The sequence below is a fragment of the Oncorhynchus keta genome, chromosome 37 (assembly GCF_023373465.1).
Source record: "Oncorhynchus keta strain PuntledgeMale-10-30-2019 chromosome 37, Oket_V2, whole genome shotgun sequence".
Lineage (NCBI taxonomy): Eukaryota > Metazoa > Chordata > Actinopteri > Salmoniformes > Salmonidae > Oncorhynchus > Oncorhynchus keta.
Genome location: NC_068457.1, coordinates 2,555,754 through 2,572,746, shown reverse-complemented (window position 1 = coordinate 2,572,746; position 16,993 = coordinate 2,555,754). Strand labels below are relative to the sequence as shown.

At 42.3% G+C, this 16,993-nt stretch overlaps 1 protein-coding gene across 1 annotated transcript; it reads right to left on the bottom strand.

The window, feature by feature from the left end:
• Positions 1-332: 332 nt before the first annotated feature.
• On the bottom strand, positions 333-16,431 carry LOC118370055 (phosphatidylinositol glycan anchor biosynthesis class U protein-like). Its single transcript, XM_035754843.2, has 12 exons — positions 16,261-16,431; positions 15,407-15,471; positions 15,236-15,295; positions 14,925-14,987; positions 14,050-14,159; positions 13,683-13,783; positions 13,481-13,578; positions 11,391-11,545; positions 10,980-11,123; positions 7,582-7,706; positions 4,344-4,486; positions 333-1,639 (listed from the first exon to the last, which is right to left on the bottom strand). Exons 1-12 carry the CDS (start codon positions 16,388-16,390, stop codon positions 1,526-1,528), a joined length of 1,308 nt encoding a protein of 435 aa, XP_035610736.1. The 5' UTR covers positions 16,391-16,431; the 3' UTR covers positions 333-1,525.
• Between the last annotated feature and the right edge of the window lie 562 nt (positions 16,432-16,993).

Sequence of the window (16,993 nt, the reverse complement as noted above, 5' to 3'; positions counted from 1 at the left end):
CAAATGAGTTGTGCAGGTGTGCATGAAAGTGCAAATGGAGAGCCAAGGGAAGGGGGTGATTTGGATTCAACCATAGACAGAGGGTCTGGAACATTTCAGAAGGGAGGGCCTGCAGGGGCTAATGATTGGCCAGAAGGTCGGCTCTTGATGACTTCAGCTGATCAATTTACTGCTATGGATTAAAATGGGTGATCCAGTAGGCTACTCCAGAACAGGTTTCCAGTGTGCTGCACATATCTACTACCTGTATGCTTCCAAAAAAAAACAAACTCAAAAGCCTGTAATCTAGTCATCATTCATAGCCACTCATTCAACAAATGGAACATGATACGTTTTAAAATCACCCTGGTCTTTAATATCATGAAGAAAAAACAAATACAGAAACATATCAAAACAATTAGAAAATTATAGAAGAAAAATGTTGAACAAAATTAGTGCTTTCAAATAAATACTGTATATGTACACATAAAAATGGCATACATGAACATTCATGCTGGATCACATTCAACAAGCAGAGTGCATCACGAGAGTTCAGATTGTGAGGAATCTAGATCATATCTCATTTTCACTGGGTAGAGGGTTATCTGACTACATTTTTCTCAGATAAGACACTCCAGTAAACACGTGTCTTATCCCAATATCTTTTTTTCCTATAGTATTGCAAATAGTGACAATGCAGTAGTTAGGCCCATCAGATATCCCCATTGAGAGAAGAGTGCCAACTTACCAACATGTGGTACACAGTTATTGTAGGACAAAGTGTTAAGTGTATTAGTAAAACACAAAATAAAGGGTTTTGTTCATTAGGCACTAAACAGAATACAACATACTGGAACAGGTGAACTACTTGGACAATAAGAAATGCATTATATGTTTTTTTTACACATTTTCAGTTGCGCGCCCTAATGAACACGACCCAGATGTGGTGGCTGTTTCTTCCAGTAAACACTAGATTGACTGACAAGCCCCTGTGGTTTTCATGTTCAAGCGACGCCCTCTGCTGGTAAACAGCCTAAATGCAGAACTGTCTGGTTCCTGTGTACTCCATGTACCCAAAGGCTCACATCTGCTCAAGTCATGTGCTTGTTTTCAATGAGTGACAGCAATTCCTAAAAGCATAAGAAAGGAAATCCAGGAAAAAAACTATGACCAAATGAAGCAAAAGAAAAGGACAAGCAACATCATCACCTACCCGCCACAACAAGATTTGTCATCTACTCAATGGAGCGACAGAGCATGGAAAGAGCAAAAGGCATCCATCTTCCATCCCACCCTCGTCAACTCCATGTCTGCTCCATCCTTAATTTCTGTACCAGAAGTAACTTCACATACACTATGGCTTTGGTCTATGGGGGTGGCAGGTGGTTGGTTGGTTGGTTGGGTGGGTGGGTAGATGTTTGCTTAAACGTAAGACCTCAGAAATAAGAACTCAAAGGGTGGGGTAATGTTCAGAGTCACTGACAGTCAGGTATGGGTCTGTCACCCATGTCCAATCCCTGCCTGCGTGCGTGTGAGAGTATGACGTCTACTTGAGAACCAGAGTGGCCTCGCTGCCGTCTTTCCTCTTCAGGTACAAGCCATGGGTCAGGTGGTGCTCTCGCCGCAGGTACGCGTAGAAGTAGTCCGACACCAGCAAGATCTGAGAAGAAACAAAGTAATATCCATCTGTGATTAGTTTAATTTCAACAGTTATTAGGTACTGTACTCCCATCAAACTGATTTCACAGCTACAAGCTACAGTGGGGCAAAAAAGTATTTAGTCAGCCACCAATTGTGCAAGTTCTCCCACTTAAAAAGATGAGAGGCCTGTAATTTTCATCATAGGTACACTTCAACTATGACAGACAAAGAAAATCCAGAAAAATCACATTGTAGGATTTTTAATGAATTTATTTGCAAATTATGGTGGAAAATAAGTATTTCGTCAATAACAAAAGTTTATCTCCATACTTTGTTATATACCCTTTGTTGGCAATGACAGAGGTCAAACATTTTCTGTAAGTCTTCACAAGGTTTTCACACACTGTTGCTGGTATTTTGGCCCATTCCTCCATGCAGATCTCCTCTAGAGCAGTGATGTTTTGGGGCTGTTACTGGGCAACACAGACTTTCAACTCCCTCCAAAGATTTTCTATGGGGTTGAGATCTGGAGACTGGCTAGGCCACTCCAGGACCTCGAAATGCTTCTTACGAAGCCACTCCTTCGTTGCCCGGGCAGTGTGTTTGGGATCATCGTCATGCTGAAAGACCCAGCCACGTTTCATCTTCAATGCCCTTGCTGATGGAAGGAGGTTTTCACTCATGATACATAGCCCCATTCATTCTTTCCTTTACACGGATCAGTCGTCCTGGTCCCTTTGCAGAAAAACAGCCCCAAAGCATGATGTTTCCGACCACATGCTTCACAGTAGGTATGGTGTTCTTTGGATGCAACTCAGCATTCTTTGTCCTCCAAGCACGACAAGTTGAGTTTTTACCAAAAAGTTATATTTTGGTTTCATCTGACCATATGACATTCTCCCAATCTTCTGGATCATCCAAATGCTCTCTAGCAAACTTCAGACGGGCCTGGACATGTACTGGCTTAAGCAGGGGGACACGTCTGACATTTTGTCTGTCATAGTTGAAGTGTACCTATGATGAAAATTACAGGCCTCTCATATTTTTAAGTGGGAGAACTTGCTTGGTGGCTGACTACATACTTTTTTGCCCCACTGTATATAATATATTACATCTTATATAACCTGTACATTTTAAACATTGCAACATAAACAGTCTGGGAGCATCTCCAAACCATGTGTGGAATGGTTAGGCCTCCTCCTTTGAAATGATGTAATCTCAGGCAAAGTCAACCTGTACACTATCAAGAGAAATTTGAAATATAATTCAGCCAAAGCGGTCAGCTAGCAAAACTGACCAGGTTGATCTCAGATTGTTTCTCTCAAAACTGACAGGCAGGTTTACCCCAATCTCACACCGGTCATCTAAATACCATTCACAACTACGAAAACAACATATGTTAACAGATCAGTTTTTATAAATAGTCTGCTCAAGTGTATAATTGATCAGACTGGAAAGTCTCTGAACAGGCTTCATCTGGGAATCCTTCCATAATAGTCCCAAATGGCCAGAGTTGTGTGTGAACTTAAGAAGTGCCTTGTTTTGTTCGAACCAACACCGTCAAATTATGAATGACCCCCCCCAAAACACCATTATCGTCCTTTTCTGCTCCGGACATGAAAATAGAGTGTTTGTTCAGTCTTTGCGGATCCTGCTTATGTCCTTAGCTGAGAAGACCAGGAAGAAAAGTCTCAATGGACTAAAATGAGCTATTTTATCCCAAAGCGTCTTACACCCAGTTTTACCTGCCTCTCCATTAAACAGTGTTAGACAGTGATATCATAGTCATACTCTGACAGGTAACCCAAAACCTTGGTTTCTACAGAATATTCCAGAGCAGATGAATTAGTGAAGGACATGGTAGAGGACAAACAGTCCTGCATTCCGGTCCCCTCTGTAACTAAGTCTTCGCTCTGTATTACCATGATTTCAACTCCAGACAAGGGATTTGTGAGTGTTAGCTGACACTGAAGGAAAAGATATCTGCGGTTGTCAAATGCAAAAAGGCTGCCGTTTATTTAGAATGTCTATCTGTGAGCTTGGGAAGGTCCCCCAATAAGTCTACCTGTTTTACTGCCTCCACTATTCATTATAGGTGACATCATAAGCCTCTTTTACATACAAACTTGACAAATTCTGGTCCGTAGCCAGACTCACTGTATCACTGATCTTGGTGAGATGCCCCAGGGGTGCCATTTGGGTATAGCAGGCTGTGGCAGTTAACATACCCTAGCTCAAGACCAACAATGTTAAATATGATACTACTAGCATTTCAATCCCAAGGCAAAATACTTGGCCATACCCAAGGACAGGGTCCCCAACTGATGGCCCGTGCGCCAAATTTGGCCCAAGGGTGGTTTTATTTGGCCCCCAAAGATGAGCAAAAAATATAGTTTTATTGTTGGACATAAGACATTATAAACCCCAGGAAATATTTACATTTGAGAAATCTGTTTCCAACTATTCCCACATATAAGAGAGAGACGTGATTGTATACAAATGTAAGCCAGGTTTGAAATTATTTTGTTTTAGTCAAACATATCTGTTTTTGGCTTCGTGCGGTCAATTTGCAGTCTACAAATGATTTGTAATTATGTTTCGGCCCTCCGACCATCCGTCCAAGAAAAAAAAAATATGGCCTGTGGCTGAATCTAGTTGATGATCCCTGAAGTTGCCTGTCCCCATGCTAACTTACCCTTTGCTGCCTATGCCAGCCCACTCACCTGTGCCACATTGAAGAGCAGTGTGATGGCGTAGTAGAAGTTGGAGTTGGCGCTGCCAGCGTAGATCCAGAGGTGCCAGAGGACGGGGAACAAGGCGGAGCAAGCCAACAACACGACCGACACCAGAAATATATTTCTCAAGACTGGAAGACACAAAGAAAACAAATACATCAAATACATGGACAATATACAGTGTACGAAACATTAAGAACACCTTCCTAATATTGCGTTGCACCCCCCCACCCCCCTTGCAGTCAGAACAGCCTCAATTTGTCGGGGCATAGACTACAAGGTGTCGAAAGCAATGCTTTCCACAGTTGTGTGAAGTTGGCTGGATTTCCTTTGGGTTGTGAACCATTCGAGACACACGGGAAACTGTAGTGTGAAAAACCCAGGAGCTTTGCAGTTCTTGACAAACTGGTGCGCCTGACATCTACTACCATACCCCGTTCAAAAGGCACTTAAATATTTTGTCTTGCCCATTCACCCTCTGAATGGCACACATGCACAATCCATGTCTCAAGGCTTAAAAACCCTTCTTTAACCCGTCTCCTCCCCTTCATCTTCACTGATTGAAGTGGATTTAATAAATCAATAAGGGACCATAGCTTTCACCTGGTCAGTCTCATGGGAAGTGCAGGTGTTCTTAATGTTTTGTGCACTCAGTGTACTATACTGAACAAGAAGACAAACGCAACATGGTCCCACGACGAGACGGCCTACAGGGAGGAGGTGAGGGCCCTCGGAGTGTGGTGTCAGGAAAATAACCTCACACTCAACGTCAACAAAACTAAGGAGATGATTGTGGACTTCAGGAAACAGCAGAGGGAACACCCCCCTATCCACATCGATGGAACAGTAGTGGAGAGGGGAGCAAGTTTTAAGTTCCTCGGCATACACATCACAGACAAACTGAATTGGTCCACCCACACAGACAGCATCGTGAAGAAGGCGCAGCAGCGCCTCTTCAACCTCAGGAGGCTGAAGAAATTCGGCTTGTCACCAAAAGCACTCACAAACTTCTACAGATGCACAATCGAGAGCATCCTGGCGGGCTGCATCACCGCCTGGTACGGCAACTGCTCCACCCACAACCGTAAGGCTCTCCAGAGGGTAGTGAGGTCTGCACAACGCATCACCGGGGGCAAACTACCACGCTCTCCGCAGCCGATGTGAGTAAGACCTTTAAACAGGTCAACATTCACAAGACCACAGGGCCAGACGGATTACCAGGATGTGTACACCGAGCATGCGCTGACCAACTGGCAAGCGTCTTCACTGACATTTTCAACCTCTCCCTGTCTGAGTCTGTAAAACCAACATGTTTTTTATTTTTATTTCACCTTTATTTAACCAGGTAGGCCAGTTGAGAACAAGTTCTCATTTACAATGTTCTCATTTACAGTGCTACAAAAACAGAGTTACACATGGGATAAACAAACGTACAGTCAGTAACACAATAGAAAAATCTATGTAGTGTGTGAAAATGTAGTAATATTAGGGAGGTAAGGCAATAAATAGGCCATAGTGGCGAAATAATTACAATTTAGCATTAACACTGGAGTGATAAATGTGCAAATAGAGATACTGGGGTGCAAAAGAGCAACAACAAAAAATAACATGGGGCTGAGGTTGTTGGATGGGCTATTTACAGATGGGCTGTGTAGTTACAGTGACCGGTAAGCTGCTCTGACAGCTGATGCTTAAAGTTAGTGAGGAAGATATAAGTCTCCAGCTTCAGTGATTTTTGCAATTTGTTCCAGTCATTGGCAGCAGAGAACTGGAAGGAAAGGCGGCCAAAAGAGGTATTGGCTTTGGGGGTGACCACTGAAATATACCTGCTGGAGCGCGAGCTACGGGTGGGTGTTGCTATGTTGACCAGTGAGCTGAGATAAGGCGGGGCTGTACCGAGGGTAGTGCGTACGGCCCAGTACATTACTGGAGCCAAGCTTCCTGCCATCCAGGACCTCTATACCAGGCAGTGTCAGAGGAAGGCCCTAAAAAAATCAAGACTCAAATCCAAGACTCCAACCATAGACTATACTCTCTGCTACCGCACGGCAAACGGTAACGGAGCGCCAAGTCTAGGTCCAAGAGGCTTCTAAACAGTTTCTAACCCCAAGCCATAAGACTCCTGAACAGCTGATCAAATGGCTACCCAGACTATTTGCATTGCCCCCCAGTCACTTTAATAACTCCACCTACATGTACATATTACCTCAATTACCTCGAGTAAAACTGCATCGTTGGTTAGGGCATGGAAGTAAGCATTTCACTGTAAACATAACTGATTTAAATGAGACATTCGCAGTTTCACTGTACCGGCCGGGCGTACTTAAACTTGCATGGCTTAATCTTTGAAACAAAGATGGTGACATTTGTAAATCCAAGAAATAGCCATTTCCTTCAGTACGTACTACGATTGAGAAAAACGCAAATGTTCCAAAGATGCAGTCCCTTCAACCTTTAAGCATGGGAATCTTCACGCCCCAAAAATGTGACTACTTTAAAATAAAAAGTACAATAAAGCCTCTGAAATCAGGCCAAGTGCCTTTTGTTTAAAAGGTTAAACAAATATATACAAATAAAACTATCATAAAAAATAGCACATGAACTACATGAGGCTAAAAGAGAGCAGGTCCAACTTAAGGGCATCCTGATCATCTGCTTTCCAGAGCCCACTCTGGTCTGTGTGGTTGTTGTATTTGTGTACCTGTTGTATTCGGCACGACAAATAACATTTGATTTGATCTAATAAACATGTTTACAAAACTCTCCTTGAGATCAGTAGGTACAAAAAGGAAGAAAGCGCTTTGAAAAGTGGGGAGGTCCTATCTAAACTTGTCCAATAAGTAATGCGTTTGTTCATCTTCTGTTGCAAAACAGTTTGCTATTGTGTGCCCTATCGAACACAACCCAAGGGTCATGGGAAGGAACCATAGAGAATGATAGCGGCCAAAGGCCATATTAGCATGGGCAGCTCCATTGAGGGCTTCCACCATTTTAATGTAGTCAACTGGGTGGGACTTCCAACTTCATTGGCTGATCCCTCCTGGTGACTCTGTTGGAATCATGTCCAAACAGGTCATCAGGAGGGATCAACCAATCATGAAGAAGAAAATTGACTACTTTAAAATGCAGACAGCCTCAATGGCACTGCCCATGCAGTCTCAGACGCTATAATGGCACAGATACAAAAATAAGTCCTCTATCTATCTCTATGGAAGGAACCACTCACATCTGTATAAGTGATTCCATGCAGGCAGGAAGGCCATGTAGAGGGCGATGTCGCCCACGGTGGGGTAGGACTTGAAGATGGAGATGATGGCAATCTGCATGAAGATCAGAAAGATCGGGTGCTCCCTGGGACAGAGAGAGGACAGCAGAGTGTTACTACTGTACGGCAGCAATTTTAAGACAAAATAATTTACAGGATGCATAGATGTCACTCGTTTAGATGGGATACATTATATACACACAGATGTGGTCTGTGTGGCACAGTAGAGCACAGCCGTTATAACAACGCCGGGGCCACCCATACCAAATGTATGCATGCACTACTGTAAGTCGCTCTAGATAAAATTGTATGTGCATTAATATACGTTAATACATGATGTTTGTTAGGTTCTAAGTTCTGGTTCAATGATCCAGACGAATACCAAAGAAAGCTCAGACGAGGACCTATTCACCACACTGAGTTATGCAGCTGCAAGAAAACCATACAAAGTCTCAAGCAACTGTGTTTATAACGTCACACTTGGCCCCCATCCCAACTAGACCCCCCCTTTTGTGTCAAGGATGAACAATCAATCTCTGTTGCCGGGCAGGTGGTGCTATCATCCAAGCTTGAGTCCGGAACCTTCATACTCCTCAACGCCTCTCAAGTCTTCTTATCAGACAGGAAAGGCCTCGAGTTTAGGGGAGTTCGCATTCTTGCAGTCTACCGCTGTCCACTAGATAATTAATATACACAAAGAGCTTAAACCTAACACTACTTTCTATCCCTAATAATATATAAAAGTTAATTCCTATTAGGAGTATATAATGGTATAAATCAGTAAAGATATAAAATGGTAATTTACGATCTACCAGCTCTAACTCCAGACATATGGCTCCTATTCAACCCTAATGGAATCATTCTTGCCCTCAGAGACAGGCTCCCTTTGTACTTTCCTTCTACCCAAATACAATAAACAGAGCATTCCATCTAACACCTAACACTAGGCTAATTATACAATTATAAACAGGTTAAAATGGGCTCAAGTCCATATTCAACAATAATAATACCCAGGAACATCAATGGAAATTATATACACTGAAATGGAAATTAATGTATACTGAAAGAAATATATAAAGCACAACATGAGAAGTGTTGGTCCCATGTTTCATGAGCTGGAAAAAAAAAAAGATTACAGCAATGTCCCATATGCATACAAATCGTATTTCTCTAAAATGCTGGGCACAAATTTGTTTACATCCATATTAAATGAGCATTTCTCCTTTACCAAGATAATCCATCCACCTGACAAGTGTGACATATCAAGAAGCTGATTAAACAGCATGATCATTACACAGGTGCACCTAGTGCTGGGGACAATAAAAGGCCACACTAAAAAGTTGAGGGAGTGTACGCCGACTGCAGGAATGTCCACGAGAGCTGTTGCCAGAGAATTCAATGTTTCTTCCATAAGCCGCCTCCAACGTCATTAAAGAGAATTTCGCAGTAAGTCCAACCGGCCTCACATTGCAAACCACGTCTAACCGCGCCAGCCCAGGAACTCCACATCCAGTTTCTTCACCAGTGGGCTCGTCGGAGACCAATAACCCGGACAGCTGATGAAACTGTGGATTTGCACAACCAAATAATTTCTGCATAAACTGTCAGAAACTGTCTCAGGAAAGCTCATCTACGTGCTCATCGTCCTCACGAGGGTCTTGACCTGATTGCAGTTTGGCGTCGTAAACAACTTTAATGGAGAAGTGTGCTCTCCATGGATGAATCCCGGTTTCAACTGTACCAGGCAGATGGCAGACAGCGTGTACGGCGTTGTGTGGGCGAGCGGTTTGCTGATGTCAACGTTATGTGAACAGAGGTGGCAGTGGGGTTATGGTATGGGCAGACATAAGCTACTGGCAACGAACACAGTAGCATTTTATCGATGTCAATTTGAATGCACAGAGATACCATGATGAGACCCTGAAGCCCATTGTTTTGTCATTCTTCCGCTGCCATCACCTCATGTTTCAGCATGATAATGCAAGGCCCCATGTCGCAGGGATCTGTACACAATTCCTGGAAGCTGAAAATGTCACAGTTCTTCCATGGCCTGCATACTCAGACATGTCACCCATTGAGCATGTTTGCAATGATCTGGATCGACGTGTACGACAGCGTGTTCCAGTTCCCGCCAATATCCAGCAACTTGGCGCAGTCACCGAATAATATATAATAATATATGCCATTTAGCAGACGCTTTTATCCAAAGCTGTGTGCATACATTCTACGTATGGGTGGTCCCGGGAATCGAACCCACTACCCTGGCGTTACAAGCGCCATGCTCTACCAACTGAGCTACAGAAGGACCATTAGAGGAGAGGAGTGGAACAACATTCCACAGGCCACAAATCAAAAGCCTGATCAACTCTATGCAAAGGAGATGTTGCGGTGCATGAGGCAAATGGTGGTCACACCAGATACTAACTGGTTTTCTGATCCACGCCCCTACTTTTTTTTACATTTCTGTGACCAAAAGATGCTTATCTGTTTTCCAGTCATGTGAAATCCATAGATTAGGGCCTAATTTATTTATTTCAATTGAGAGATTTGCTTATATTAACTGTATAGTAAAATCTTCGAAATTGTTGCATGTTGTGTTGATTTTTTTGTTCAGTATATTTTCTAGGTCTGATTTGTCAGAAATGTTTGGTTTGATGAGTAGAAGTTGTACCTCTGTTGTTACACGGCAACAATCCAGGTAGCGAGGTGATCACAACGTAGGCAAACACGATTACATAAAACAGCATGAAGCTTACGCAACTGTAAAGATTTGCAAAACAAACCCCAACTGTGTTAATCTTATAATAGGCCTCCAAACAGGTCTAACTGTGTAACCTTACGTAACCATTGTAGACTGTGGGGCGGTGTTAGCTTAAAATACACTGTTTGTTAACAAACAAATACATACATTTGACATAATTGCAATGACCACAATCAGGTCTAATAATTCTCAAGTACCTCAATGGGTATCTACATTGTGGTTACTAATTCATTAACCTGAACTATTAACTACCACACAAGTGGTAGTATAATATCCACTTCATAGAAAGGAGACCAAACACTTGGGTGACATTTTCATTCGTGCAAAGAAACACCATAAACCTAATTCCAATCGGGCCATGTGATCTAATTTAAAACATTTCTTCAACAATGTGCATTATAAGGAAGCAATTATTTAACTAGTTTATTGAACTGAGCAATGCGCATATATTGAAGAAATCGTTTAAATTAAAATCAGACTGCCAGATTATAATGAGGTTTACTGTATTTTCTCGCCACAGAACTGCGCTCTTTTTAATCACGAAAAAACAACTCCCTTATCCTCACTATACTGCGAGTTAAAGAGAAGAGGGACTCACTTTAGCTTGATGGAGAGTGGAATGGTGTAGAAGAACACGTTGATCTGAAAGACGCAGATGAAGAAGAGGCGGAAGTGCTCAAACATCTCGGCAAAGAAGTACCAGAAGAGGCCTATGTTGGGGGTGAGGTCTGGAACGGAGAGGCTGGGGGGGGGGGGGAACACATAAAGGAACACATAAAGGAAAGTTGTAGATTCTCTCAATCATATTCCGAAGACACCTATTCATGACAGATTTACACTGATTAGTGAATCCTCAATGCACAAATGAACAGTAATTGTATGCTAAGGTCTACAACAACAAGCTGAAAAACACTCCCTTAGTAAACGTGTCCATCAGGGTTGGGGTCAATCCCATTTCAATTCGGGTCAATTCTTGAATTGAAATTACCCCAACCCTGGCGTCACTCACATGAATCCGTAGACGGAAGACAGGAAGTCCCAGGAGCTGAGCAGGAAGAAGGACAGACAGACCATGACACATAGGCTGCCCAGGTACATGAAGGTGTACTGCGTTGTGAAGAGCCAGAAGCTGGATCTTTGCCAGTTCACTGGGATGTACAACCTCTGTGGGAAAGATAGAAACATTAGGGAGAGAATTAATGTTGCAAATGCTTTTAAAAAAAATCACAGGCAGAATGTATCTAACATCTCAGAGTAGGAGGGCTGATTTAGGATCAGTTTTTCCTTTTATCTAGATCAGAATGAATAAGGTAACATGGACACAGAAGACCTGATCGTAGACTCATGTTCTACTCTCCTTAATTTGCACTGATGTGGAAAAGACTTGAAAGGTGGAAGCTCCTTATTAGGCTGCCTGTGACCTGTTCAGTTCTTACAGATCAGTACAATGAAGTAGACGGGACAAGGATAGGACAGATTTTTGAAAGTTCACCAGGGGTGCATCTCAATAGTCCAACTTGGCCACATCTCTGTGACTCCTTCAAGTGCAATGAATTGAAAGCATAGGCTAGAAGCCATATTGTGGATGCCAATCAGCCTGTACTTGGGCAGGTGAAAGTTCTCATGTCTATGCATATAAAGGAAAGGCGACAAGGGGAGGAAGACACTTTGGACTATAGTGACTGACCACATATCACTAACCACGTTTCAATCCGCAGGTCATAGTGTATTAAAAAAAAAAAAAAAAAAAAAAAAAAAAAAAAACTGCTGTGATGAAATAGGAAGACTCGGTGTAATTTCAGAAATGTCTACAGAATGTTAATTTTGTGTCGGTACAACTAATTATGCTACAAACTGTGGTGGAAACTATGTATTGGACAATTGTTGATAGAATAACCTTGCCTGGCAAGCCAAACGGTACGCCACACCAGCGGAACAGGTTCTAACCGGTCTGACCGGTCCCAGAAAATGATGGGTTGGGCCATAGCCAAAACACCCGTGAGTAAAGCGGTGTTTTAAAAATGCGTCATTGGTTAGAGATGATACAATCACTGATTGCTTTATTTTGTACAAATCCCCTCATTTTGACGTCACCACAAACAACTTAAAGGGTGGCAGTCTCAAACTGAAGTATGAGCGAACATAGAATGACGGAAGAATTCAGTTTAGTCGTCAGGCAAAGATTAACCATCACGTCGAGGTAAATTTGCAGTCACACAATGCTACACTACATGACCAAAAGTATGTGGACACCTGCTCGTCGAACATCGGATTCAAAAATCATGGGCAATAATACGGAGTTGGTCCCCCCTTTGCTGCTATAACAGCCTCCACTCTTCTGGGAAGGCTTTCCACTAGATGTTGGAACACTGCTGCAGGGAGTTGCTTCCATTCAGCCACAAGAGCATTAGTGAGGTCGGCACTGATTTTGGTCGATTAGGCCTGGCTCACAGTCGGCGTTCCAATTCATCCCAAAGGTGTTTGATGGGGTTTGATGAGGTCAGGGCTCAAGTTATTCCACACCAATCTCAACAAACCATTTCTGTATGGACCTTTCTTTGTGCATGGGGGCATTTGGGGTGGCAGGTCGCCTAGTGGTTAGAGCGTTGGGCCCGTAACCGAAAGGTTGCTAGATTGAATCCCCAAGCTGACAAGTTAAAAATCTGTCGTTCTGCAAATGAACAAGGCTGTTAACCCACTGTTCCTATTTACAGGACGTCACTGTAAATAATAATTTGTTCTTAACTGACTTGCCTAGTTAAATAAAAGGTTAAATCTAAAAAATAAAAACACACTTAAAAAATTGTCATGCTGAAACAGGAAAGGGCCTTCCACAAAACTGTTGCCACAAAATTGGAAGCACAGAATCATCCAGAAAGTCATTGTATGCTGTAGCATTAAGATTTCCCTTCACTGAAACTAAGAGGCCTAGCCCGAACCAAGAAAAACAGCCCCAGACCATTATTCCTCCTCCACCAAACTTTGCAGTTATGCAGGTAACATTCTCCTGGGGACCACTGATCCCTGTCACAAATTGGATGGAAACCTTGTGAAAAGTGAGGCAAACTTGAGTCTTTCAGCTGAGTGATACAAACGTACCTGAAGTAGGTATAGCAGTGCCGGGGCAAATAGTGTGAGGGGGTAGATGGACTGGTATGTCGCCAAGGCCAAGAATATCGCACTCATCAAGGAACTTCCTTCAATATCAGAGAACAATTTAGTTATTGACACGACAAGCAAATACATGGTTTGGGTCACACCAAAATAGTTTTTATTTTGTCATTTGTTGCTGTTCACATACCTTTTACTGTACAGAGAATGAAGAGTGCGATGACTGCATTGTTAAGCCCGCAGGTTGACTTTGCCACACAGGAGAGGATAGTGAAAGGGTTCAACAAGTAACTGCAGGGTGAGAGAGCGAAAACTAAAGGTCACCATTAAGTTGTAAACACTTTGTTTACCAAAACTGGCAGACACCCATAGGTTTCAAGGTGTAATTGAATGTTGACAGAGCTGTTCTTTAAGCTGACTATGTTGAGCCAGGTGGAGTAGGGTGAAGTTAACCCTGGATTTTGATCTAGTCAGTTTTGTGTTTTCTCCTCTAATGGTTAAGGTTAGGACTGGGGAAAGTAAGCTGATCCTAGATCTGTGCCTTCTCTGGTACTTACAACATGGCCACTTTCAGAGGGATGTAGTACATCTCTTTGGGGGTGCGGATGAGCTCCAGGCAGTCCAGAGGATAGCGCTCAGCCTCCAGGGCGTACTTCTGTTTCCTGAACTGGAGCAGAAACACACACCCCACTAGCCGTGTCACTACACCAAGTCTGTGTTGTTCCTGAACCCATAATGAAACAGCAAAGTCAAAAGTGTCTGGGATTCTTCAATATTGCAGTCGACTGCCGACTGACTGATCTACAAATCTCTTTGCATCATAAATAACTACTCACTATTATATGTAGATCAGTCTGAGTCACAATTTACCAAAAATGTGTCACTGATTTGATGCTCTCGGACACCCAATCCCAGGGTATCTTGAAACATCATAAAGACGCCACGCCACCCACCCTGTTAAAACTAGACAATGACCTGCCACATCCAACTTTAGTAAGTTTGTTTGAGAAGTGAAAATGTGTTTTGTAGTAGAAGACAAAATATAGCCAGGACGTGATACTCCTTTCAGTTTTTCCTGTTGTTTGAATTCACTGCACACTTGAGGAAGTGACTCGACTTATCAGACCCCTGTGTTTGTCACAACAGCTACAACCAGATACGGGGGCGGCTAAGCAAACATTTAGCCTATGTTCTAAAATAGTAGGCCTATGTAGCAAATAGGCACAGTAAATAATTTTAGTAAGCAGTATTTATTAGGTCACAAACCAAGGCTTGTTGTTCCTGTACCCATAATGCAAGTGAAATGTCTAACACCCAATCCCAAGGCACCTTGAAGCACATTTTTAGGTCATGCAGACATGCATAATATCCCATGACACTGTACATCATCACGATCGGCATTATATTTATTTTGGCATTATTTGTCACTTACCACAGTCTTGTTGTAGTCCTTCACTGCTAGGTATAGTGCCACCGCAGTGAGTGCATCTGCCATCTATGGGGCAGGTTGAGAGAGGGAAGATAACACAATTGATGGATGTATGGATGGATTTGACCTTTGGGAATCAAACTCAAACGATGGTTTCTCTGTAGCATCCATGTATGTTCCAGCTAATTGTCTATGAGCAAAACTAGCAATCAAATTACACTGGACCCTCAATTTGATACAGGTATCAAATTGTATAGTGACATAATAGACAGTGTTATTACTGAATAAGTATATTTATTAAAGGTTGCACTCACCATAAACACAATCTCTGCATAATCAATAACAAAGTGAAAGAAGTATATAATGAGGGGCGTCTGAAAGAGAAGATGACATCATGATTATACCACTTTGTGAATGTATTCATTTATGAAGCAACACATTGTGATAGAATGTTACTCGTTTAATGGAATCGAGAGGGGACTGACCTCATGGAACACGTCCCCTGCATATGGAGATACTCCCAGGTCCAGGAGAGCCAGGCCTTCCACAACTACAAATAACCAACCATAAAATATCATCAACCTATGGAACCAAAATAATGTATAGGCTGTTGTGTCCACATTGTTCTCAACCATGATAGCTGGGGCTAGTTCTTTTAAGTACAAAAACTGGTCCTGAACATTTTACATTTTGAGTGCAACATCAAAATTAAAGCCAAAACTATATAAGCTATCATAAGGCTTGACTTGCACTAGCTGACTAAACTCCGACAGTTGAGTCAGCTAAGACTTGCACGAGCTAATGTACTGTCTGATTAATAATTAATATACCGCCCTGTCATTCCGTTTCTTTACAGGATATTGAGGTTAAAGCCAATAGATAAAAGGGAACAGCAGCAAATTACATTGCAGCATGTATTAGAAAATACTGCAAACATGCATGAATCACTGTTGCAGTAGCTACCCATCCTTGCTTCTTGGCTTTTTAGTTAGCCTTCCATTGATTGCCATTCCAGAAGGCATCAAAACAAATGTTATTGGTCACATAAACGTGTTCAGCAGGCGTTATTGCGGATGTAGCGAAATGCCTGCCAAATACCATGCATTGGCAGCTAACTAGCTTTGATTATTCTCTGGCTTCCCATGTATGTTACTATATTCCTTTGTGGAATCACTAAAACTAGCAATACTAGAACTCTCAATTACACTTTTAGTGGTGCAGTCCAACCACCTATCTAGGTTTGCATAGCAAGCTAGCCGAGCGGGGTCATCATACTGACAAGCAAGCGCAAGACAGAACAGCAGCAATTCCCTACAAAGATGATCAATAAAACGCCTACCTCTTTTCCAGGCATTTAGTGGAGACACTACCTCAACTCTTTCTGGTATAAGCTCAGCTAAACTTGATCTAAATAACACTGCTCTTATTGTTACAGCTACAATTAAAAGCAGGGTTAAAGGAGCTGCCATCTTTGTTGGGAGGAAGAAGCCATCAGCGGCTCGTCAGCAACACTAACAAAGTAAGTCCGGGGTCACAGAATTTCGAACATTTTCTCAATAAAAGTCCCCCACGTCAAAGGTGGAAAAAATATCAATAAACCTGTATTTATTCATGATATAAGAAACATAATTGTCGAAACAGGAACAATGATTCATATTTGTTCATATTTAAGTGACATTTGCATTACATTTGGGTTTTAAAACATTTTCCAAGGTCAAATAAATGCCCCAATGCTGGTTTATAAAGCAAAAACTATTCTAGGTGCTGCAGTAAAAGTATTGTAGGGAATCCTCAGTAACGTCTGTAGAATGTAAACTGAGTATACCAAACATCAGGGAGACCTTCCTAACATTGAGTTGCACACTTAATGTTGATTTTTGCCAGGTATTACCTAACCTACCAGAATTAATCCTACCTCCTGGGGTGGTTGCACTTGGCTGGCAAAACTTAAAAAGCGGTCTCTCTTGTTTTCAAGCTTCCGACATGACTTAGTTGTTTGTTGGTGATGATGAATTGGATGTTTTTCATATAGCTGGTTTCACATGCCCCTTATTTGTGATTGGCCAACATTT

Bases quoted from the DNA above. Each gene is read 5' to 3' on its own strand.
- LOC118370055 (XM_035754843.2), bottom strand. From the start codon at position 16,390: ATGGCAGCTCCTTTAACCCTGCTTTTAATTGTAGCTGTAACAATAAGA. The intron at 15,296-15,406 runs GTCAGTCCCCTC...CTTCTCTTTCAG, and splicing joins CAGGGGACGTGTTCCATGAG to ACGCCCCTCATTATATACTT. The intron at 11,124-11,390 runs GTGAGTGACGCC...CCCCCCCCCCAG, and splicing joins TCTTCCGTCTACGGATTCAT to CCTCTCCGTTCCAGACCTCA.